Genomic DNA, 21,608 nt, shown 5'->3' on the forward strand with positions numbered 1-21,608 from the left:
CAAGACTGCTCTCTCCAATCTTTCTGTACCTGTCTGCCATACAGCGGAGGATTTCTTCTTACACTTCCTTGGCCTCATCTTGTCATCTGTGTTGGCTTCTTTCAATTCTCAACCCACCCCACCCTGACTTGCATTGATCTTCCTTTCAATCCGACAGTATTCAATAGCCTTCATCGATGGGAGATGACACGGGAAACGGCAGAAATCCTTTCTTTCAGGGCAATGGGCCCATCTTTCCCCCTCAATCACCCCAAGGGAACCATCTAATGCCCGGTGTTTACCCCTGTGCTACCTCATCGGTAAGTCAATAATCGAATACATTGCGCTTCGTGGCTTTAGTGTCTAACATTCTGGCATATAGCACTATGCTCCATCCTCTCCGCACTCGCCAGTATCGACTTCGAGAAGTATCAGTCCAATTGATGGGCCGCAAATAGACTGGAGCTTTCTCACAGACGGATCGATGAACGATATGGCGGGTGGACATATGGCAAACAATGGCATACAGGGCCTACCTGTGGGCGAGGATAACCCATTGTCACTGGTAGTCCCTACCATCTCTCAAGCGCAGGGTGGCATGCATGCCAATCATCTCAATTTCATTCTGTCACAACTTGCGACTGCAGTTGAAACGAAACTGTCACAGCAAGATGCAGCTCATCTTTATGAGATGAAAGACCTGCTCAGTGCCAGCCACAAAAGGCTTATCAGGATGATTCAGAACCAGCTTGATATCATAGAGTATCCATCTCATTCGCCCGGCTCGTCTGACTCGCCTGGTAGCCTGCACAATGGATACTACTACGTCTGCAAACTCTGCCCCATTGGAAAGCGCAAATCTTATACGAGTCGAAGTAGCTTCAGGCGTCACGTCTCAGAAAAACATTACTCCGAATTTCGCTATCTGTGCGTACATCCACGATGCTCCTGGTCAGTCCCCAGACGGGACAAGATTTATGAACACATGAGAACCCACCATAAGTACCACGTGTCTCGAGTGCAAATAGATCGAAAAACGATTAGACAGACACCACCACGCCAATGTGGGCTATGTCCACAGACGGTAAACTGCTGGGCGGAGTACTTCAAGTGCGTTGCCAACCATTGTCGTGTCAGGAAAGTCGAATCAACCACTTCAAGCGCAAGCCAGAGTAGACGGGGCAGCGATGATCGCGGAGGAGGGGGCAATAACGGACCTGGCTTCGGTGGGAATTTCTTCCCTGGAGGTGGTTTCGGTCAATTTGATCCGCCCCAGTTCCACCCTGGCAACAATGGGGGATCTTCTTCGACTGGTGCCGGTCAGAATAATGGCCATTATGGTAACAGTTTCTCTGGCTACAGGGGCGCTACAAACCGAGATGCCGAAGAGTCTACCTCAGGCTACTCCGCCGGTGAAGCTGATGCTGTCTCAGATATAGCTCCATCATCGTCTTGCTGCTCCAACGACGTACCACACACGGTGGAAGCTCCCGCTCCATCTAATATCACAAGCCAGCATTTGGCACTGATGCAGATGGCAGAGAGAGCCGAAAGCTGCGACTCGGTCTCCCACGGCGAGGATTGCCCGCCATCAACACCTGGTAAAACTAATATAAGAAACCCGGGCGACGAAGCTTATCGTCATATATCACGGCCTTCCGGTAACACGGATCCAACCCCCAAGCGGAGCTTTCGTCCTGTGACTGAAGATCGCTCCGAGAAGCGGTGTCAAGGCTGTGGACACACTTTCGACGATTGCGATAAGTGCCGTCGTCTAAAGGGGACCTCCTTCCAGTGCCACTTGTGCACAGACAGTACCTGCAAGCTCCACGCTTTTGAGAAAGACCTCAAAGGAAGCGGAGAACCGCAGAGCTGCAGGCAGGCAATTGATGAAGGTGATATAGGTGTTCTTGCGCACCCACTCCGGGCTGATCATTGTTCCCTGTCGCCAACTGAGCACCCTCTGGAGTCTCTGTCCCTCGGTGATTATGATCGGCATACAAAACCTGAAGAATGCTATCATCTAGGAGCTCAAAAATTATCGGGTGGCCATACCCTTGGCTTGGAAGCTTCCAATGATGAGGGTGTAAAGTCGGACAGCCCTCGTTCTCTTGGCCGGGATTCGCCTTCTGGCTCTGAAGTGACTTGTTCCCCGATACGTCTGGACACTTCATATTGCCAAGCGCTACCTTTTCTGGACACCGAAGTACCACGAGAAGGAATTGAAGCTGCCCATGGATATGGAAGCAGTAAGCTAATGATGACCAAGGAGTTGAAACAAACACTCGATATGTTGTCTGTTGTGGAGTCCACATATCAGTCGTACGAAATCCTCTCCTTCTGTGTCCTGAATGCAGTGCAAGAATTTTTCGACCAGATGCTTGTCTCTTGGCTCGTCTGCGAGGCCGCTCTCCTCAAATCAGTGTCATTGTCGTACTGTGGGTGCTTGCCCCATTCCCCTCCAATGGATGAGTCTGCTAAACATCGGTCTAGGTATCGGTGGACAGGTCATTTCGGGGAAACAAACCGAATCCGCCATTAGTCGGCGCTACCTACCCTATCCATGGGAAAGGATGTGTTACCAACCCGCAGCTAGACGACATTCACAGCTGCGAACGAAGCTCCAAGTGATCTCCGGGATCCTCATCCTGCGTGCCACTGTGATGAAGAGGAAGCCATTGATGGCTTCATCCACACACACTTCCGCGGAAATTTCCGAGCCTAGCAAGGTAGGAACTGAGCTCCAGGTAATTGAACCAGGTATCCATGCGGGCCCATCTTTCGAAGTGATGTTCAGCCGAGGCACAGAGGTGGTAGCGGACGCATTCTCCAGCTTGATCACCGGCGTCATGTCTGCAACGGAAGAAGAGATGGAATACTTCAAGCCCCTATCCGCGCATATTTCGAACCTCTTTACGAGGGGATCGTGGCTCGCAGACGAGAGCCTGACTGAGTGACTCTATTGCCTCTGTAGAGGCTATTTCGGTTTACTGTCCTTGAATGTACACTTTAATATTTTCTTTATTCACGAATCTTACGACCGCATGACTGGATGTTTATATCCTTTGCATTTGTATGTTAATATGTGACACGAGCTTCATGACTCGCTAATATGAATATGAATAATGATACATAATCTGAATAATGTTAATTAACTATGCCATTTTCATCATCCGCCCCCGGCATCGGGGATAGGAGTTAACAAGCCCGCGCACTCCGAGATGACATAACCGACCGGTATCGATAAGCGGTGCCAGCAACAACTAGTTATCTTTATTGCCGGCCAATTGAAGACGCAGCCCCGACACCTCCCCCTTGTCCTTTTATCACTAATTACACTCCCTTGCTATTGGAAGTCGGGTGACAGACCCTAACCGACTAGTAAGAGTACTAGTAGCCTGCTATGATATGATCCCAGTCGCCCATTCACCGACTGCTCCCAACCCCCCTCACGTTTTCGGCCGATCATGAGTACTAGTCCTCCTCCGCCGCCGCCGTCTGGCTCGCCCCCCGCCCAACCGGGGTCTCCTCCGTCCCGAGATTCTGGAACTGTATGGCATCCCGCTAGGGAATGGTTGGAAGAGGACGAGGATGAGGATGATATGGACTATGAGCCGGATGAAATAGAGTCAGATGGTAGAGAAGAAGAGCTAGATGCGGAATTGTATGAAGACGAGGAAGACATTGATGATGCTGATGATCATCGCTTCGGTAGGATTTCCCCCCCCCTCCTTTTTACAACTGGCACATTGGCTTGCATGCGTTGGATTTACTTCTTCTTTGGCTAGCGCCTTTATTCTGAGAACTCACACTTTTTTCAAGACCCGGAATTGCATCTAGGTAATATACATATTGAATTCGCCATGGATGAGTCGGATCATGAGCAGCAGGGTGAGGAGCGTCACGAGGGAAGGCACAATAGAGGTAGCGTTCCCGCATTATTTTTTGTTGCTTACTGTGCTGTTGCTGCTGCTGTTGCTTAGGCTTTGGACACTCATTGTAGCAGTTTCCGCAGCTCGATTACTGAACCTTTTGGCTTCGAATGGTCTGCGCCATATTTTACATTATAACGGACTACATGACGCCAACGTGGTAGAGGACGACGAAGAAGAAGAAGATTACGAGTTCGGATTCTTCGGTTATCGGCGACGAGCACGACGATCGGGAGGTCAGCAATTTCCCAAGGTACCAAGCGAAGAGGGAGTGCAGCTCATGGGTTCTGGCGATTTTGGTTCCAACCCTCACTATGTGGACAAATTGAAGAGGCGCAAACAGGCCCTTGCGACGAAGATCATGTGGCGAGAACTGGGAGTGGATGTGTCGGGGCCGCAGAGGAGGGATATGCAGTCGATAACTCAGGTGGGATTCATTCAGCTAGAGAATACGATTGTTTCTGGCTGACTGTTGTAAGGGACTTATTCCGGGCTCGGTGGCGGATAAGATCGTTCATTTCGACTCGCGGTGCTACTCTGGACAGTTCTCGGACGATGGGAATTTCTTCTTCTGCTGCGCTCAGGACTTCAAGGTCAGGATGTACGATACGTCCAATCCGTTCGAGTGGAAGTATTACAAAACCGTGGACTACCCCTTTGGGCAGTGGACTATCACCGACGCCAGTCTGAGTCCGGACAATAAGTTCCTGGCGTACAGTTCGATTCGGAATTTGGTCTGTCTTGCGCCCACAGATCCAGCGGATTCCTCTGACCCGGCTATATTGGATTTGTCGTCGCTTTCAGGAAGGCGAGGCGGGCGTGGGCTGTATGGCAATTCTCATTTCGGGGTATGCACTGACCGCTTCAGAGCGGGCCGTCTCATTTTAACTGACTGGTATAGATCTGGTCGATTCGATTCTCGGGCGACGGTCGGGAAATCGTGGCTGGTACATCCGATCAGTCGGTTATTGTTTACGATTTAGAAACGCGCCAGTCCGTCCTGCGGCTACAGAACCACGAAGACGACGTGAACGCTGTCTGCTTCGGCGACAAGTCATCTCCCCATATTCTTTATTCGGGCTCGGACGATACCACGCTGCGCGTGTGGGACCGACGCTCGATGGGCGACGGGCGCGAGGCCGGTGTGTTCATGGGTCATACAGAAGGGTTAACTTATGTTGACAGCAAGGGCGACGGGCGATACGTACTATCCAACGGCAAAGATCAGTCGATGAAGCTCTGGGATCTGAGAAAGATGATGACGACAGCCAAGTTCGACACCATTGATGTTAATCGATACACGACCGGTTTCGACTATCGATTCGAACCGTATCCCGACGACTATTACGAACCTCATCCCCATGACTGTTCAGTAGTAACTTTCCGGGGCCACCGCGTGCTCAAGACTCTCATTCGCTGCCACTTCTCCCCGTCGGGCAGCACCAACTCGAGATATGTGTATACGGGCAGCGAAGACGGTAAGGTATATGTATATAATCTGGATGCCACACTTGCAGGCACGATTGATGTAGGGCAAGCGACGGCCAACTCGCGGCCGCGCGATCCGGATATCTTCACCGCTGCATATGAAATCCGTAGCAGTCGCAGCGATGTGATGTGGAAGACATGCGTTCGGGATGCCAGCTGGCACCCGAACTGCCCTGTCTTGGCAGGTAAGATATCGCAGTTGTGTTGGATGATGATTGAGCTAATCTGAGGTTGTAGCAACGTCCTGGAATGGTTGGGGATTGTCCACTGGTACGTGCACACTGCATACCTGGAATGACGGGGTGGATAGCGATGAGGGCGATCCACCGGTGGCAGGGAACTACGACAGCCGATTGAACTCGGTTCGGGAATTCAACTTATTCAGGGAGAAGATGATGCAGAGCCGAAGTCGACCAGTCCAAAGATCTACATTGGACGATGAGTTACATTATGAGTTATGGTGATGAGAATGGACGTATACGCAGGCAGGTAACTGCATCCACTTTCTTTTTCCACTTGTATGACCGCCATGGCGTTGGCTGGGCTAGCTGAAAATAATTGAGGAATGCCAAAGAGACTGGGATAAGCAGGTAGTAGTCATAGAATGTAATTAGCTCGTTCGAGGATGGGGGTTTTATCGATAACGCGATCACATATAGTCAACAATCTAGGCCGGGCTATGAATAGCACGGTCTCTCTTTCTCTCTCTCGGACGGAGAAGCAAATGGCCGGCGTGAGAAGCAGCACTGCTCTCCACGACCAATCACAGCAGACAGAGGACACTGCACATCTCTGATGGAGTAGTTCACAGCTAAAAAGAAAATTCGTGAATCATTTGCGATCCTAATAGAGTTCGAAACAACACCATCCCGACGCGTCACGATCTGGGGTCCGGAGCGGAAGTTCAACCGAAGCCGAGAGAAGGCCGGAGGAGAGTTGAGGTCGAGATCGCCGCTGTCCTTCCCTCTCTCTCTTGTCCTCATCCTCTTGCTTCTGCTTCCGCTTCCCATCGCGCTCCACCCGCAGTCTGGCTTCGGACACGTCTTCCCACGCTTCCATCCCATCCCCATCATCTTCCCCTAGCCCTATCCCTTCTTTCTTCTTTACCTTCTGCATTCCTCACTTCTCCGCTCTCTCCTCTTCTTTCGCCACCTTCCGGCGTTAGCGGCGACGAGTCAAGTCAGGGGATTCCAGCTGGACGTGTGAACCACTGGACCTGACCTTAACCTGAATTACATCAGTCTCGCGAGAGCTGAGCTGAGCTTGGGAAACTAACTGCGCTCACCGACGTTGTTTGCTGGAACATAATTCTTTCTTCTCCTTTCATTTCCTGTACTCTCATCTCTGGAAGTTCATTCATATCTCTCGGACCTGTTCTCTAGCACAAGCGCTCTGCCGGTCCCGGCAGCAGCTGATCATCGGCGCCGCATCTTCTGTGGAAATTACCTGCAACTCTCTCCCTTAACCCAATTCTACTACCCTTTCCCTGTACTGAAAAGAAAAGAGAAAAAAAAAAAGTCCTGGAACAAGGCGCCAGAATCTCCGTTTCAGAGCTATCAGATTGACGAACTGGTCAAGTGTTTGTTCTTTTTGAAGCTGTCTTCGCTTCGGATTGTACGTATCATCAAGCCTTTTTTATGTTCCTTTATTTTGTTTCGATTGCCATCTGCCAACCGATTTCGCCTGGTGTTTTATCCCCCTGTGAGCTTTAAAGAAAGAAAACCAGAGTGTTGAGAACAAAAACCGTGGATTTCCCGCCGCCATCGGAGTCGGAGGAAATGATCCCAGAAGCCTGCTTGTGTTGTTGTTGTTGTTTTTCTAAAATATCCAGTGGATGAGAATTCCCTCCTTGCTAATTGACCGCCTGTGTCTACAGACATGTACTTCCCTTGAAAATTCAAATCGATCCTGAAGCTTGAGGAGAGAAAGAAAGAAGAAGAAGAAGAGCCAATATCCAAGGAGGACTGTATATCACAAGCAAGCAAATCAAGTTTTCCCTTGAGAGAAAATCCGATCATAAGCTAAAACACCATGGCTACCGAAGATGATAACTTCGATATTGACATCTATGGAGATGGCGGTGGCTACAATGCCAATGAGCAGGGGCCCGAGGATGAGATGAAACATGATGACACAGAGCTTATCCTAGATGCGCCGGAACCCACACAACAACAACAACAGAATGGGAACCCCAACCACCAAGGCGACGGCTCCTCCGACGGCACCGTCAAGCCCGACAGTGAACGCGGCGCTCCCCATAGTGACCCTGTAACCCAGGCGGGCTCCGCCAACCCACAATCCGCGGCCAAGGAGACCCCTGCCCCCCAGCAGGGAACCAAGCGCAAGGAGCATGATGATCGCCCGACAGACCCTGATGCTACTCCTGCTCTGCTCATATCGGACTTGTATTGGTGGACCACGGACGACGACATCCGCGGCTGGGTGTGCCAGGCCGAGTGCGAGGATGAACTGAAGGACGTAACGTTCAGCGAACACAAAGTGAACGGTAAAAGCAAAGGGTAAGCAGGAAGCAGGAAGCAGGAAGCAGCGGTGGTAGTGACACCTCCAGTCCACTGACATGATGTTATTATACATATAGACAAGCGTTCCTCGAATTCACCACCCTCCAAGCAGCCACCGCAACGAAACACAAGATCGAGTCGTTCAGCGCCGGCGGACAAACGCGCAAGCACATGGTCACCTACACCAGCCCGCAACCGAACCCATTCCGCACGCTGCCTAAGGATGCGCCGATGCGCAAGGACAACCAAGCGCGCTCGATGTCCGGCGGTTTCAACTCGCCCAACCCGAACATGAACTTTGGCGGTGGCATGAACAATATGGGCGGCGGCGGCGGCGGTTATCGCGGCGGACGCGGTGGATACAACAACCGGGGCGGCATGTCCGGCGGCATGGGTGGTGGTAACTTTGGCGGCAACCGGAACTTCCAGAACCCCATGGGTGGCTTCCAAGGGCCGATGGTGGGCGGAGGCTTCCAGGGTAATCCCATGGGGATGCAAAACTACGGTGGCTTCAATAACCGCGGGGGGATGATGGGCGGTATGCGCGGTGGCCCTGGCGGCATGCGCGGTCGTGGTGGTGGCATGGCAGGACCCAATATGATGGGAATGCCGGGGATGAACCCGATGGGAGGCATGGGGATGAATGCGATGCCGGGGGCGATGAACCCGATGATGGGAGGTATGGCGGGTAACATGGGGATGCAGGGTGAGTAGTCCCAGAAAGCAGTGTATGGCGTGTTCTTGTATACTGATGTAAAGCAGGACAAGGTGGATTCCAGGGCCCCAACCCAGCCTTTAACCAGGGCTTCTTCCCTCCCAATCAGGGTGTCGGCGATGGATCATGGAACCCTCATGGGGCCAAGCGCAGTCGCCAGGAGTAATCGCTGATTGACTTGTAAACCTCCCTTTTTCTTTTTCTTTTTCTTTCCTCGTATCTTTCATTTCTCTGCTCTATCAATATCTGGGTTTCATTGCGCGGGTTCGGGGAAATTGGTTTTTTTTATTATCTGTTAGGGTGTATTAGACAATTAAGGGTCTGCAGAAACCTGTTTTCGTTTTACGTTTTGCTGCTTTGTCTGCATATGTAGTTATAGTTTGAGTATAGTTCAGGAGTTGGTTGGTAGTTTTAGCTTATCATATATCACTTATCACTAAGAAGCAGATAGCATTGCATACAAGATTCTAGATAATACTACTAGTTACTAAAGTAGTGACAGTGACAGTGACAGTGACAGCGGAATGGAGCAACAATGCACCGACAAACCCGATCGGCGGGAATTCCAGCCCCTCTTATCGTCATCTGCCTACAACCTTCCTCTTTAATTGTAGATACCCACCCCCTGCTGTTTTCTTGAAATCGTGGTGATTAACCCCCACCCTCTTGGTCTCTAATTGATTCCTATCAGCGACGGAAAAAAAAATTCCCCAATACGCAGAATATAACAACCTCAAGTTCAATCCACCCACTTTACCACCCCTGGAAGTAAAACGCATCGAGCTTCCCCGCATCCACTACTACCCTCTCTACATTAACAGACATAACACACACCAACGAATAACCAAAACCAAATCCCCCACCTCCCCCGAAGGGAAAAAAGTTTAAAGAGCAAGATGCAAGCCGTTCCCGAATCCCGCCAACAAACCTTCGAGGAGATTTACGGCCCTCCGGAGAACTTCCTCGAGATAGAAGTAACAAACCCCTTCCCCCCCCCCTCCCCCCTCCTCTATTTCCTCCTTCCCCCACCACAACCACATCTATCTAACCCATGAAATGGAAACAAAAACAATAGGTCCGAAACCCCCAAACGCACGGCACTTCTCGCAACATGTACACCTCCTACGAAATCGTCTGCCGCACCAACATCCCCGCCTTCAAATTGAAACATTCCGTCGTAAGGCGCCGATACTCCGATTTCGAGTACTTCCGGGATATACTCGAGCGGGAGTCCACGAGGGTCACGATCCCGCCGCTACCGGGGAAGGTATTCACGAATCGGTTCAGTGATGATGTGATTGAGCATCGACGGGAGGGGTTGCAGAGATTCTTGCAGATTGTGGCGGGTCATCCGTTGTTGCAGACGGGGAGTAAGGTGTTGGCGAGTTTTGTGCAAGGTAGTTTTTTTTCCTTCCTTCTTTTCAGTTTATTCCCTCGAGGAGAGGGAGGTGGAGTATATTATTATGTGTGGGTTATTGTGGGCTAACTGGTTGGTGTTTGTAGATCCGAATTGGGATCGGAATGCGTGGTAGATTGATACGTACTTCGTACTGTGGGGGAGGGATTTAGAGGGGTGAGTTGGGTTGGGGGTATGGAGGGGATATGGTATGGGTATGGGAGAATGAATGAGGGAGGGGATATGGTATGGTATGGTGGGAGGGAAATCATTGGCAATTGCGGGTTCAGGTAAGGTAGTATTCGTCTGTTCATTTTTTCATTCTGTCCTTGTCTGGCGGATATCATGTAACTAGCGTTCTGTTGTCCTTTTTGCAATCAGTGTTTGTTCTGTCATTCATGCCTGTCTGATCTTAGCATAAAAGCTGTTATCATCCTGAGCATCTTCACACTACTCCACTCCCATGCAATCTACTTTGCTGCTCTGCCTACAATTAGTCGGTAACACTGTCTACTGACTGTTTAAATGCAACCACACTAGCTTTAAAGCGCTTATCTATGAAGCTCGCTATGCAGCTCACTATGCAAGCTCATCCCACATCGGCGCCAACGTATTATCTGCCCACGTCGCATCCACCCCCGAATTCTCGTCCATCGCAAACGAAAATACTCCCGCACTGCTCGTGCTCTCGTGGAGTCCCTGTGGCGGGGCTGGAGGCGACAGCGCTGGATCAATTGGCCCGCGCGCATTGCCGCTCTCCGCCTGCCCGCGAGCAGATCCCCGTGCAGTATGCTGCTTTCCAGGGTCAGGATTTCCTCCTGGTAATCGTCCGCTCACGGATCCTCCGTCCCGGTAGGCGTGCGGGAATTTGGTCCGAAATCGGTCTCGCAGATCCGTGGCCCGGCGATGGCTCAGATTCAATCGCTTGTCCTGCTGGATCAGCGTCCACTGGAAGCCATGCACGGCATAGCCTTTCAGCAGCGCTTCGTCCTCGACCACGGTAAACGGGCGGCGTGAGCGACGCCGCGACTTCATCGTAAAGTGCGGCTCGGGGATGCCCAGGGACGCCAGCGTGGATTTGGATCTACTAGAGAGCGTAGGGGTAGTCTTAGACAAGGTGCTGTTCTTAGCCTTGCTGCCTTTCGAATCAGCATCCTTGGAGCTGCTGGGCTCATTCGCCGCAGCGCCACTGGCCTCCGTATTAGCCCCCCGCGGGTGTGGGAGATGGATCTTCCCCGCTTGTCCGTCGGTCCCTTCGGTTTCGGCTCGCGAAAGGGCGTTCGCGAGCGTGTCATGCAGCTGCTTGGTGGCTTCATTGGGATCCGCGGCCCTTGATAGATTAGATGTGCACAATCGACAGTCTCATTCAACTCACCGATATGCCCAGGGGCAACACACACGAAACCTAATTTAACTTAGTTGGCATCCAGTGTCTCCTCCACGTCCACATGGCTATACCATACCTATCTTTCAGATTGGATGCGCTACGCTTGTTGAACTTCAACTCCGGCTGGGCCAGAATCGCCGTCCAGTTGCCGATGCCGCACTTGACCACCCCGCGCAGCAGAGCAGTCGTCTCTTCCTCGGTCCACTTACGAAGGTTCTTGCGGGACCGGCCCCGCGTTTTAGGCGACAGAGGTTCGGTATTGTCCTCCGCGGAGGCGTCTTTATTGTCAGTCTCAGTGTCTGTCTTCTCGGTTCGTGTCCGTTCCGCTGCAGCGACATCGTCCAGCAGTCCGCTGGCGATATCACCGTCCGCCGCTTTGTCGACCGGAGAATCAAGGATCTCCTCGATGCGACCTTCTCGTCGCTCCGCAATCTGACTATCTGCAGCATTAGCAGTGAGTAAGCCCGGCTCCACAGCCTCGCTGCCTCGGGACGGTTTGGTCAGTAGCTGTGTGATCGAGCCGGGTTCAATTGGAGGAAGCAAGGCCGCATTTGGAGGTGGCTCATTGAGACCATTGAGAATAGCAAAAGGGCCGAAGGGCGGCGGACGCTGCTCCTTTTGTGCCTGAGGAATAGGCAACTGCAGGTGTTCACTGAACGTCTCCGCCTGACCGCCCAAACGCCTGCGCTTGCGGAAGTGAAGGGTGTCATCATCGAACGAAGAGTAGGGGTATCGTTCTAGAGCGCGGAGATTGACAAAAGCCGGGAGAATTGGCCGGGGAGGCGCCTCCAGGCTGGGGAGGGACTCCGCAGGGGCATCCGACTTCTTCGGTCGGGGAGCAGCCGCCCCTTCGGTGGCTCCAGATTGGGCCGAGTCATTGCGGGCAGGGAGGATGCCGGAATTGGTGTTACTGGAAGGTTCCCGGACGTGACTGGCATTTGGTTCGAGCGGGGAGGGCACAGCCAAGAGGCGAGACACGGGCTGACGGAGGGGAGCAATGCGGAGAGACTGAAGCTGGGGTAATTCGCGAATCAAGGATTCGTCGAAGGAGCGGGTATAGGAGCCGTTGGAATCCATGGCGGGGCACCCATACACCCATTCAGGGGATGATCACTGAGGGATGAAGAGCACCATGTAGAAGGAGGAGGGAGATGCCACTGCCATTTTCACAGATGATGATAGTTGGGGGGAGCAGAGATGCAGATGGAGGATGAATTGATCAAACTTGATTCCAGGTGAGCGGCTGATGAGTCAGCAGAGAGTCGACTCTGGGAGTAGTTAACGTTAGTTATTGTTGACTATTAACCAACGTAGGTAAGTACTTGCATAGCTGAAGATATTAAACTATTACTCCGTATATATCTCATGGTACCATATTCAACTAATTATAAGTGTTTGTTAAAAGCAATGGGTGAGATGAACAGTGTACATAGAGTAACATGCACTATCCCAATGGATCACATACCAAATATTCCAGTCATCAAAGCAATTACCAAATTCAACTTCTCTTTATAGGGTATAAGTAGTTATCAGAATGCGAAATATCCAAATCCAGCAATCAAGAATATAGCGGTGTACATACATACTGTACAGTAGTATTCAATAAGTTCAATGTTAGCTGCAACCCCATCAACCAACAAACTCCGTCATCCTATATCATCCCACTATGCCCAAAGCAGTAATCAGCTATCCATCTCCTCCATATACTACTAGTAACTCTACTCCCACCTCTCTTCACCCATACATACAACTTCCACACCACACCACATACAAACCTAGCAACATCTCCAACAAAATGCCCACCAGCATATTCCCCCCAATCCCCTACCTAATCTACGGCATCTTCGAGCCCATCTCCCTGTACGTCTTTCCCCCAATCCCCCTTCACCACCCAAAACTGACCATCTATCTACAGAATCGGCGGCTCCCTCTACCCCCACCTCGACGCCTCCTCCTTCATCCTCTCCCAAATCCCCCACAACCCCGACACCACTGGAACCATCACCCCGTCCTCGCTCTCCCTCGCCTACCAACTCTCCAACATCTACTTCCTGCTGGCGCTGCTCGGCGTCGCCCTGATCCACAGCACCTCGGAGCCCAAAGTCCTCAGAAACTATCTGGTGTGTTTGGCGGTGGCGGATCTCACTCATATCCTGGCTGCGGGGTGGTCCATGGGGTGGGAGAGGTTCGTGGATGTGGCGGAGTGGAATGCGTTAACGTGGGGGAATGTGGGTGTTACGGGGCGTTGTTTTTGAGTAGGGTGGTGGTGCTGAGGGGTGGGTTGGGGGGTGTGGGCGGTGGTGAAAAGGTGAAGAGGAAGGGGCTTTGAGTTTGGGTTTTTTTTTTTTTTTTTTACTGGTGTGAAAGTGATGGGATGGTGGTTGTTGTTGGGTGTACATAACAATAACAGTGTAGGTAGTATGGGATGGACGGATGGATATCGGGGACTCCGGGGATTATCAATCGCCGTTGTTGTTAAGTATAGTCACTAGACAACCAACTAAACACAAAGTAGGACATACTACGATAGATGATGATATGACATTGAGATCGACATTTACCCTTCTTCGCAGTAAAGGGCAGTATACCGATTAACCTTACCCCTTTCAACCAAAACTAAATTATCTTTCTTTGACCCGCTCGGAGTTATCCGATAGTTCATCATCATCATCACCCCTTCCCCTATCTATCTATCTAAGCTACCGTAACTACTAACAGACTAACTTCTACTTCTAGCCTAGCTTACTATAACAGATCCAACTAACTCTTTATCAAGAATAGATAGACTATTGGTAATGGTCTAGACCCTCACCCCTAGTACCTACCCTGTGAATCTTCGGCTGGCTGTATCCTGTTCTATCCTATCTATCCATGACTGGTTGTTTAGTTACCTAAGTATGACCCCGGTTCGAATCAAAGGAAGTGCATTGCACCAAGCTTCAATTTTCAATGAAGGAATTGCCAGTATGCTGATGAGTAGTAGTGGTAGTAGTGGTAGAAATACATGCCCAAAGAAAGAAAGGAAACGAGAACAGGGATTATCCGAAATCAAAAAGGAAGAAGGAAGGAAAAAAAGTGGGAATGATCACAGGACAAAAGGAAAACAAGACATCATTAACCAGACCAATTTGAATCAAGACAAGAAGGAATAAAAAGAAATCGTCATATTAATCAGTCAGTGGCTTACTTGCTTCTGTTTCCTGCTCATCCTACCTCTGCTGCCCAGTACGCGTCATATTACTGCCCCCATATTGTTTGCTGCCTAGCCATTCATCCATTGCGTCTAGATGACATCTGTTATTGCCCAAGCTCAGACCACGCCACGTGTGCTACTAGTCTAGTTGGGGGGTGCCTGACGTTGCAATTGCTGGAACAGTTGGTGCAGGGCTGGCGGGCCGTGCTGTTGGTACTCCCTAATGTGCGGGAAGAGGAAAGGGAGGCCCGGCGACGTTTGGAACTCCTGTCGGTAGGCCACAAAGTTCTCCCTTGGGTCCAGCAGGCACGCTAGTGCAGGGGGCAGCACCGGAGTCAGTGTCATCCGGTTGGTGGCGCTGTCCGTGTGCGTGAAGGTCGGGTTGGACGTGCTGTATTTGTAAAGACCGCTGAGAATCGCCGTGGACGAGTGGTAATTGCGGTAGGTGTAAAGGGCCTGTGGTTGTCAGTACGTGCTTCTTTGTTAGGCACTCCTGCAGAGAGGATGGGTGTGGTCTACCTCGACAATTTCCTGAATGTAGCCTATCATGTCTGGTAGTCCCGTGCAACATTCCCACACTTCCAGACTTCGTAGCTCCCATAGCACTAGAAGTCGCTTGATTATGGCATCTGGCTCCACGAAGCTCTTCTGACTCAACCCAGAGAAGTATTCTCCGTCGAGGGAGGTGGTGGTCTTGGCGAAGTCTAGAGCCGGTGCTGGGTTCGTCAAATCCAGCTCGTCAAGCAAGGGAATTTCGACCGAAAATGGCTTCGTCCAGTTCATCTCCCGGGCGTGGACGTATGTTCGTGTGAACCGTACCCCCAATACCGAGAGCTCAAGTAGAACGGCCTTTAGACTTGGCAGATGCTCCTTGAATAGCTGCTGGATAGGCGCTGCGATGAATTGGAAGCCCGGGTACGGTGTGCTGGCTGAAACGGGCTGTCTCAAAGCGTGTAGGCACCGGTTCACGGCACGGTGGGCAAATGGGCTGCGAGTCTGAAGATGCTAGTCCCAGAGTCAGCACCTTGGTAGCGAAGCATCAGCCAATGTCAATCACGTACCTGTTCCACCTCTTTGTACTTCCCCAGCTCCTCCGGAAACATTTGCAAATAGTTGAGCAAGTGGATGTAAAGCGCCGTATGTTGTTGTAAAAACCACTCTACCGAATGTGCTCGGTAGCCCAAGAAGTAGCGGACGAGCTCCTCAAACGAAATCCGTGTGAAATGCAGATGACTCTCCGTGTCGATGGCTTCTGCTATTGCTATCGAGGGCATGTCACTGTCCCGCTTGGTAGGAAGCCAGCTCCAAGGTTCGAGTGGAGGACCGGAGATCTGACATCGTCGAATAATTTCCTCGACCTTCTGATAATGGGACAGGTTGTCGATGAATGCCGTCTCGTGCGGCTCCACGAGCGAGTAGAGAAACGCGGTAATGGCTTGGGGATCACGTTTCTGAAGAGACTTCCGCGGGAGGTTGCTGTCTCGAAAGAGTCCGAATCGAATCACCCGCTTGATCTCATAGGGATCAAAGGCCCAGAACACAGTGGTGGCCTCGTCCTCCCACCAGCGATACGTGAAGAAGGTCTGGGGAACCTCGCCCGAGGGAAACAGTTCCAGGTAGGCCGGCTGTCCCGTGCCTGGGAACGGCACGCTGGCCGAAGGTGAATACGCAGACATGCCAGAAACAGTCAAAATGGCTCGCGGGACCTTGGTTCAAACAACGACGAAGGGGATCGGGCGGTCCCTTTTGACACTGGAGGAGGCTACGATTCAGCAACAGAACAACATAATGACGAAATAAGTAGCAGCGGACACCGTTGCCTTGTTCCCGGGGTTCTTTTATCCCTGTAGATGTACTACCAATGTGTGATCAGAACCAAGCCCTTCCCGATGCCAGGTATTGATATCAACATTCTAGAACGCCCCCCCAGGATCAGGCATATAGGGCAGGGAATAGACGACGTCAGATGAAACAGGCCGGGGACTAACCTCACGGAAACTGGAAGGACGAGAGGGCTCGAGCCCAAATGTACCCAAAGGAAGGTAAAAAAAAAAAAAAATGGGTAGTTGACGAGGGCACACCGGCCGGCTTCCGGCAGGTTGAACGAGGGTGTATTGAATGAACCGGGAACAGGGACCAAAACAGAAACAGAAGTAGAAAACCAGATAAGGGGATTAATCCAAACAGCTAGCTCTATTGTAATGCACCGTGCATTGCACCATCAGAGAAATCTGCAGAAAGCTGGCCACGACGGATGATAGACCTTATCGTCCTTCAGCTGATGCAAACTGCTTTCCGTTCTTCAAGACCTTTTGCCACGTTTGACAACTCACGGGGAGAGCAGCTGGATAGGCGAGGAGAGCTCCCATCAACGAAGCATCATACTGCTGCTCCTGTTGCTGCTGCTGCTGCTGCTACTACTACTGCTGCTGCCTGTGGCATCCGAGCGGCCAGAAAGCATGGCGGCAAGTGGCGCATTACAGGACAGAAAGAAGAAGGGCAGACGAGGGCTGATCCAGATCCGAACCACTGGGACCCGGGAGCCAGGATAGGCTAAAGGGACGGAGATTACCTTTTGATACAGGAGCTGAAATCATAGCCAGGGCCTAGCGGTGGGCCAACGACTCCAATCAAGCCAGTTGGCCGTCGCATAATTTAATCCTCGACTGGTGGCCAAGGGAAGGAATGCATTCTCCGGGCCCCTGGAAGGACCGTTAGGTCTTGGGGCCCGTCCAGGAGCAGCCGAGCAGACCCTCCCCACATGGGCTGTGAATAATAAACCGGATTCAAGCATCAATAATCGTCGTCTCCATAAATAATCGGGGCCGTTGGCAATAGTAGGACCGATTATAGTAACAATAATAAAGAATGCCAGCCAACGGCGGGCCAGTGGAACAAACAGGTAGTATTCTAGAGTGGAATAGAAATATGAGATAAACCTAGAAAGGGGTATTAAAAATAAATAAGAAAAGAAAGAAAAATGAAATAAAATTGAAAAAGAATATTCAGAGAAGAAAATAAAATTAAATTGAAATTGAATATTTAAAAAGACGGAACAAGAAAAGAAAATAAATTAAAAAAGGATAAAAATCCAAAAAGGAAATTGGAGTGAGAGAGAAATCATACACACTACAGAGAAGAAAGAGAAGCGGTCAAGAAGATGGATGGAGCAAGAGGGAACAGATGGAACAGTGCGTGCACAACAGCACCCCGAGAGGGTCCTGGTCATGCAGGACTATTTCGGTTTCTGGAAGGTTCACTTGGGACCGCATCTCATCGGCAATGAGACCAGACACAGAGGAAGAGACTGTGTGAAAGAGAGAGAGAGAGATCAATCTTCTTCGTGTTCCAGAGCCGTAGCGGTGTACAATGACAGGATATTAATGAAGTCAACTATACATCAGCCTCGCGGGAGAAGACGAGGCAGTCGAGCCACTGAGCAATAGTAGCTAGACTACAGTAGGAGCACCTGAGCGAGAGGCGACATTCGTCAAGCGCCAGGAGCACGGCTGAGAGTAAGCCAGAGGCAAAAGGCAATGTAAAGCAAAGCCATCGTTGTCACAGTCATGATGATGATGATGATGATGATATCGAAGCAAGAAGGGCTGATCCTCCAATCCCGCTGTGGGAACCCATTACAGTAGCTAGCTTCCTAGCTTAGCTGGCCAGACAGAAATGCTGTGTCGAAAGCTGGTCGCACACGAATATCTCCAGCTTGCTAGGTACGTAGATAGTCTAGTCGTATCCATCTCTTGTGTAAGATTGGGAAAAAAAAAAAAGAAAGAAAAATAAACGATCGGGTGGCTAGCAACCTCTCTCGCTACAGCTGCGACTAAATTAGTGGGTGAAGCGAGTGCAATGCAGAAAAGCGTATCGCCGCTGATCGGGGCGATGGCGATCGGGGGCATTGCTTCTGGGCGAACAATTGGAGTCTGCTTCCTTCTAGCGCCCCCAGATGGCCTGATTGACCTCGCGGGTTCATCATCATTGGCTGGTCCTCAATTTTCTGTTATTTTTTTTACGCTTCTCAACTCCAGTCCAGTCCACCTCCCAGGGTTGAATGATGACGACGGCGGACTGGGGAATGAATAGATAGAGCTAGACTGCAGTCCTCGGACGTGTCCACGCCAGTGTTACCCTCAACAGCCGACGTTGCATGTCCCGCAGACCGGGGGACAGACAGATGTGGATTCGGTCACCCAGGAAGGATTGACCATAATTCCAATAGCAAGTGAGAGAAGAGAGAGCAGTAAGTAGTAGTCTGGAGAAAGAGAATGGGAGTCAATGGGGATTCGAGCAGCAGCCGAGGAGCTCGTGGCGGTGGGTGTCTTTTCGCCAAGCAGGATCCACCATCAAGAGAAAAAGAAGAACAATTCAATTGCTCTGTTCGTCTGGTGTATTCCAATCGATTAATGAAGGAAGGAATGTAAATCCTTCAAAATTCTTCCTCGTTGCTTCTCCACGGTAACTGGTGTCTTAATTGATCCTAACTCTCAGGAACGCGTGGATACCAGAAGGTTGGGAACTATCAAGACAAGCTAAACTTCGCCTTCGGGTGGAAAATCATGGCGGGATTCGATGATCGAGCATAGCATCTCCACCCCGAAACTTCCATCCACTAGACTAGACTACCAAAGACCAGCCAGATATTGTGGCGCAGGGCAACAAGAGGTTGGAATCAGGGGCCCCGCTTAGGAGAAAACCCTGGTGTGCCCGGCATCAACTTACTGTCGAATTATCAGACTAGATGTATTTCCATCCACTATGGGAGGAGGCAATATTCTCGATCGGCCACAGCAAGAGGCCGAATAGAAACCAAAAGTTAGACATCAACCATCCGAATCATTCTGCTGCAATCATCAGACGCCGGAAGTTGCGGGTTGCAGATAGCCACGGCAGCGCCGCTGCACACGGCTTTCCTCCACGTTGTGCCATTCACAAGCATCCCAGGAAGAGTAAGACATCTTCATCTTGGACTTTGGACCGGAGTACTCCGGTCAATGTATTCCGTGATGGCCCCCGTTGTCGAGACCCGCTCATTCCGCCGCCGTTTTCGCGGCCACGGGGCGTCCCTTGGAGGAGAGAAGGGATGTCCAAGAAGCGAATGACTTGAAGCTTTCTTCCTTCCCTCCATCCTGTGTCACGAGTCACCACTTTTGCTTCCTCGCCAGATTCTACGTCTAGGCCAGTATGGTTACCATCCTGCAAAGACAGGGCTGTGTCGTTGAGCTGTCGCATGCAGAGAGGGTGACCTGGAACCTCAACGCCCCTGTACTTACTTGCACGGCCCGGAAGGTCCAGACTCGGAGCGGATAGCCACAGCCATGGCAAGCGACAACTATTGATGGGTGGCTGACTGGGCTTGTATGTAGGCGGGAGGAGTCCTTCTGCAAGAGCGCAACGGTTGTCAAGACCTTGCCAAACCCTAGATAACCACCACTCGTAGTCCGTAGCCATGTTGTCACTCGGTTGCCTGGTCTCCCGTCTCCAACACGGCCGCCCGCTTACATATGATGTCTACATACATACCTACATGAGTGTTCTTTTGTGTTTCCCGCATGTTGTGACGTGACGTCGTGCGAAAACAATCGCTTTCACAAGTCATCTGCCGTGCAGATGCGTGGGGGCTGCTTACAGCCAGAGCCTATAGTTGATCATTATGTGAGAAGAATAATAGCTTGGTCACCATTCCCGGACAGCGACCTGTCCATCCAGATAGACGTGGCCAGCTAGACCCGGATTGGTTCCGGACGTGCAGCATGCATGAGCCTGGCTCGGAGGCTAAGGAAGTATGTATGGTGTGCGTGGACGAGTGCGTGTGTGTAGAAGCGAGTTAACGGGTGGGCTATGTCACCGTGGCTTGAGACAAACATCTCGAAAGCCTCGCTCACAGGCCAGGTAGGTATATAACCTTCGTACTCATCTACCAAACGGAGAGAAGACCACTGCCGAGCATCTTCTGCTTTTCCAGGGCTCGCGGAGGTAGCAATATGTGAATACCCTTGGACTGAGCAACGGACACTGTGATACAAGTGTGTGCGATGCCACCTTTCCCTCGATGATCGTGCCGCCTCGATCCCTCGGACGAATCCTGCCGGTATCCTGCCTGACATGGCCGAGAGACATCCAAGAACCTAAGGCACCTCCATCCACAAACGGAAGATGGTGGGCAAGCCTTTCCCAGACAAAGAAGGAAAAGAGAGCGGAGAAGGTGGACAGAGGGGAATAAGATACGGAGGTGGAAAAAGAAAACATTCAAGCAAAGACGCAACCCGCAAGTGATGGATCGCAACCCCATCTCTCCCCCCCCCCCCCCCCCCCGCCTCCCCTTGAGCCTGTTTTCTTGAGCTTAACCGAACCATCCCGAGCGCCAGAAGGCGTGGATCGAAGGAAAGTCCGACCACGGCGATGGTCGAATATCAATTATCAATCACAGTGAGATCGACTAGGTCAAGATGACTTGTCAGTTGACTTAACGCAAACTAACCCATGCGACATGGTGGCTAAGTCTGCATGGTCAGCACCCGATTAGTTTGGCGCTTCCTCTGATATGCCGAGGATCGAGGGGAGGAATCGGGCCAAAGGGGCGCCGGCAGGAGGATGTATCCAGATGAATCAATTCCTCTCTTATCATCCCATCCCATCAGTGCGACTAGAGCGGCATCTGCAATCTGCACCGGCATCAGCAACCAAGAACTAAGATATTAGTCTGTCCGTCGAATACTCCATCGTCTCGTCATCCCACGCAACAACTCACATTTATTTTTATTTTTTATTTTTAATTTTTATTTTTTGTTCTCCCATTCTAGGTCCCGTCTCTTCTCGCTAAATCCCTCCTAATCCACTACCCTCCACGGTTGATAGGGAGAGGAGGGGAAGAGAAAAAGAGGAGAGGAGAAAGATGAGGAGAAGATCCATATTGACCTGCAGCAGCCCAGTTGACGTGTTACATTCCTACTTGTAGCCTTGTACAGAGTAGATGGGCTAAAGGAGATG

General features: G+C 51.1%; 9 protein-coding genes across 9 annotated transcripts; 5 read left to right on the forward strand and 4 right to left on the reverse strand.

Annotated features, from left to right (window-relative positions):
- Positions 1–266: 266 nt before the first annotated feature.
- BO83DRAFT_423603 (putative C2H2 zinc finger domain protein) lies at positions 267–2,936 on the forward strand (the record flags this gene model as incomplete). The annotated part of the gene is made up of 3 exons (XM_025535109.1): positions 267–299; positions 362–2,417; positions 2,473–2,936. 3 exons carry the CDS (start codon positions 267–269, stop codon positions 2,934–2,936), a joined length of 2,553 nt encoding a protein of 850 aa, XP_025392464.1.
- Positions 2,937–3,189: 253 nt separating this feature from the next.
- Positions 3,190–6,177, forward strand: BO83DRAFT_330874 (WD40 repeat domain-containing protein). Its single transcript, XM_025528250.1, has 6 exons — positions 3,190–3,690; positions 3,802–3,903; positions 3,986–4,338; positions 4,391–4,759; positions 4,813–5,584; positions 5,637–6,177. The coding sequence occupies exons 1-6, from the start codon at positions 3,447–3,449 to the stop codon at positions 5,861–5,863; spliced, it is 2,067 nt and encodes a 688-aa protein (XP_025392465.1). The 5' UTR covers positions 3,190–3,446; the 3' UTR covers positions 5,864–6,177.
- BO83DRAFT_136050 (uncharacterized protein) lies at positions 5,853–6,951 on the reverse strand. The gene has a single exon (XM_025526135.1). It carries the CDS (start codon positions 6,470–6,472, stop codon positions 6,077–6,079), a length of 396 nt encoding a protein of 131 aa, XP_025392466.1. The 5' UTR covers positions 6,473–6,951; the 3' UTR covers positions 5,853–6,076.
- Positions 6,952–7,430: 479 nt separating this feature from the next.
- On the forward strand, positions 7,431–8,802 carry BO83DRAFT_304326 (uncharacterized protein; the record flags this gene model as incomplete). Its single annotated transcript, XM_025527222.1, has 3 exons — positions 7,431–7,918; positions 7,999–8,627; positions 8,681–8,802. The coding sequence occupies 3 exons, from the start codon at positions 7,431–7,433 to the stop codon at positions 8,800–8,802; spliced, it is 1,239 nt and encodes a 412-aa protein (XP_025392467.1).
- A 464-nt stretch (positions 8,803–9,266) lies between these two features.
- BO83DRAFT_136338 (sorting nexin-3) lies at positions 9,267–10,229 on the forward strand. The gene is made up of 4 exons (XM_025526137.1): positions 9,267–9,283; positions 9,375–9,610; positions 9,712–10,033; positions 10,140–10,229. Exons 2-4 carry the CDS (start codon positions 9,533–9,535, stop codon positions 10,166–10,168), a joined length of 429 nt encoding a protein of 142 aa, XP_025392468.1. The 5' UTR covers positions 9,267–9,283; positions 9,375–9,532; the 3' UTR covers positions 10,169–10,229.
- BO83DRAFT_136334 (telomere repeat binding factor family protein) lies at positions 10,224–12,921 on the reverse strand. The gene is made up of 5 exons (XM_025526136.1): positions 12,885–12,921; positions 12,746–12,800; positions 11,496–12,687; positions 11,408–11,437; positions 10,224–11,362 (listed from the first exon to the last, which is right to left on the reverse strand). Exons 3-5 carry the CDS (start codon positions 12,494–12,496, stop codon positions 10,612–10,614), a joined length of 1,782 nt encoding a protein of 593 aa, XP_025392469.1. The 5' UTR covers positions 12,497–12,687; positions 12,746–12,800; positions 12,885–12,921; the 3' UTR covers positions 10,224–10,611.
- A 230-nt stretch (positions 12,922–13,151) lies between these two features.
- On the forward strand, positions 13,152–13,680 carry BO83DRAFT_434376 (uncharacterized protein). Its single transcript, XM_025535789.1, has 2 exons — positions 13,152–13,279; positions 13,335–13,680. The coding sequence occupies exons 1-2, from the start codon at positions 13,215–13,217 to the stop codon at positions 13,672–13,674; spliced, it is 405 nt and encodes a 134-aa protein (XP_025392470.1). The 5' UTR covers positions 13,152–13,214; the 3' UTR covers positions 13,675–13,680.
- Positions 13,681–14,663: 983 nt separating this feature from the next.
- On the reverse strand, positions 14,664–16,710 carry BO83DRAFT_136394 (uncharacterized protein). Its single transcript, XM_025526138.1, has 4 exons — positions 16,601–16,710; positions 15,674–16,364; positions 15,132–15,617; positions 14,664–15,068 (listed from the first exon to the last, which is right to left on the reverse strand). Exons 2-4 carry the CDS (start codon positions 16,286–16,288, stop codon positions 14,757–14,759), a joined length of 1,413 nt encoding a protein of 470 aa, XP_025392471.1. The 5' UTR covers positions 16,289–16,364; positions 16,601–16,710; the 3' UTR covers positions 14,664–14,756.
- A 2,777-nt stretch (positions 16,711–19,487) lies between these two features.
- On the reverse strand, positions 19,488–20,242 carry BO83DRAFT_414280 (uncharacterized protein). Its single transcript, XM_025534553.1, has one exon. The coding sequence runs from the start codon at positions 20,067–20,069 to the stop codon at positions 19,548–19,550; it is 522 nt and encodes a 173-aa protein (XP_025392472.1). The 5' UTR covers positions 20,070–20,242; the 3' UTR covers positions 19,488–19,547.
- Positions 20,243–21,608: the final 1,366 nt, after the last annotated feature.

This window comes from Aspergillus eucalypticola, assembly GCF_003184535.1.
Source record: "Aspergillus eucalypticola CBS 122712 chromosome Unknown BO83scaffold_3, whole genome shotgun sequence".
Taxonomy (NCBI): domain Eukaryota; kingdom Fungi; phylum Ascomycota; class Eurotiomycetes; order Eurotiales; family Aspergillaceae; genus Aspergillus; species Aspergillus eucalypticola.

Excerpts from the sequence above, each read along its gene's own strand:
- BO83DRAFT_414280 (XM_025534553.1), bottom strand. The coding sequence starts at position 20,069 with ATGGCTACGGACTACGAGTGGTGGTTATCTAGGGTTTGGCAAGGTCTT.
- BO83DRAFT_136394 (XM_025526138.1), bottom strand. The coding sequence starts at position 16,288 with ATGTCTGCGTATTCACCTTCGGCCAGCGTGCCGTTCCCAGGCACGGGA. Across the intron at positions 15,618-15,673 it reads AGTACAAAGAGGTGGAACAG|CATCTTCAGACTCGCAGCCC; the intron begins GTACGTGATTGA and ends CTCTGGGACTAG. Across the intron at positions 15,069-15,131 it reads ACATTCAGGAAATTGTCGAG|GCCCTTTACACCTACCGCAA; the intron begins GTAGACCACACC and ends TGACAACCACAG.
- BO83DRAFT_136050 (XM_025526135.1), bottom strand. The coding sequence starts at position 6,472 with ATGATGGGGATGGGATGGAAGCGTGGGAAGACGTGTCCGAAGCCAGAC.
- BO83DRAFT_136334 (XM_025526136.1), bottom strand. The coding sequence starts at position 12,496 with ATGGATTCCAACGGCTCCTATACCCGCTCCTTCGACGAATCCTTGATT. Across the intron at positions 11,438-11,495 it reads GCATCCAATCTGAAAGATAG|GTTTCGTGTGTGTTGCCCCT; the intron begins GTATGGTATAGC and ends AAGTTAAATTAG. Across the intron at positions 11,363-11,407 it reads TGTTGCCCCTGGGCATATCG|GGCCGCGGATCCCAATGAAG; the intron begins GTGAGTTGAATG and ends TAATCTATCAAG.
- BO83DRAFT_136338 (XM_025526137.1), top strand. The coding sequence starts at position 9,533 with ATGCAAGCCGTTCCCGAATCCCGCCAACAAACCTTCGAGGAGATTTAC. Across the intron at positions 9,611-9,711 it reads AGAACTTCCTCGAGATAGAA|GTCCGAAACCCCCAAACGCA; the intron begins GTAACAAACCCC and ends CAAAAACAATAG. Across the intron at positions 10,034-10,139 it reads GTTGGCGAGTTTTGTGCAAG|ATCCGAATTGGGATCGGAAT; the intron begins GTAGTTTTTTTT and ends TGGTGTTTGTAG.
- BO83DRAFT_434376 (XM_025535789.1), top strand. The coding sequence starts at position 13,215 with ATGCCCACCAGCATATTCCCCCCAATCCCCTACCTAATCTACGGCATC. Across the intron at positions 13,280-13,334 it reads ATCTTCGAGCCCATCTCCCT|AATCGGCGGCTCCCTCTACC; the intron begins GTACGTCTTTCC and ends ATCTATCTACAG.
- BO83DRAFT_330874 (XM_025528250.1), top strand. The coding sequence starts at position 3,447 with ATGAGTACTAGTCCTCCTCCGCCGCCGCCGTCTGGCTCGCCCCCCGCC. Across the intron at positions 4,339-4,390 it reads ATATGCAGTCGATAACTCAG|GGACTTATTCCGGGCTCGGT; the intron begins GTGGGATTCATT and ends GACTGTTGTAAG. Across the intron at positions 5,585-5,636 it reads GAACTGCCCTGTCTTGGCAG|CAACGTCCTGGAATGGTTGG; the intron begins GTAAGATATCGC and ends CTGAGGTTGTAG.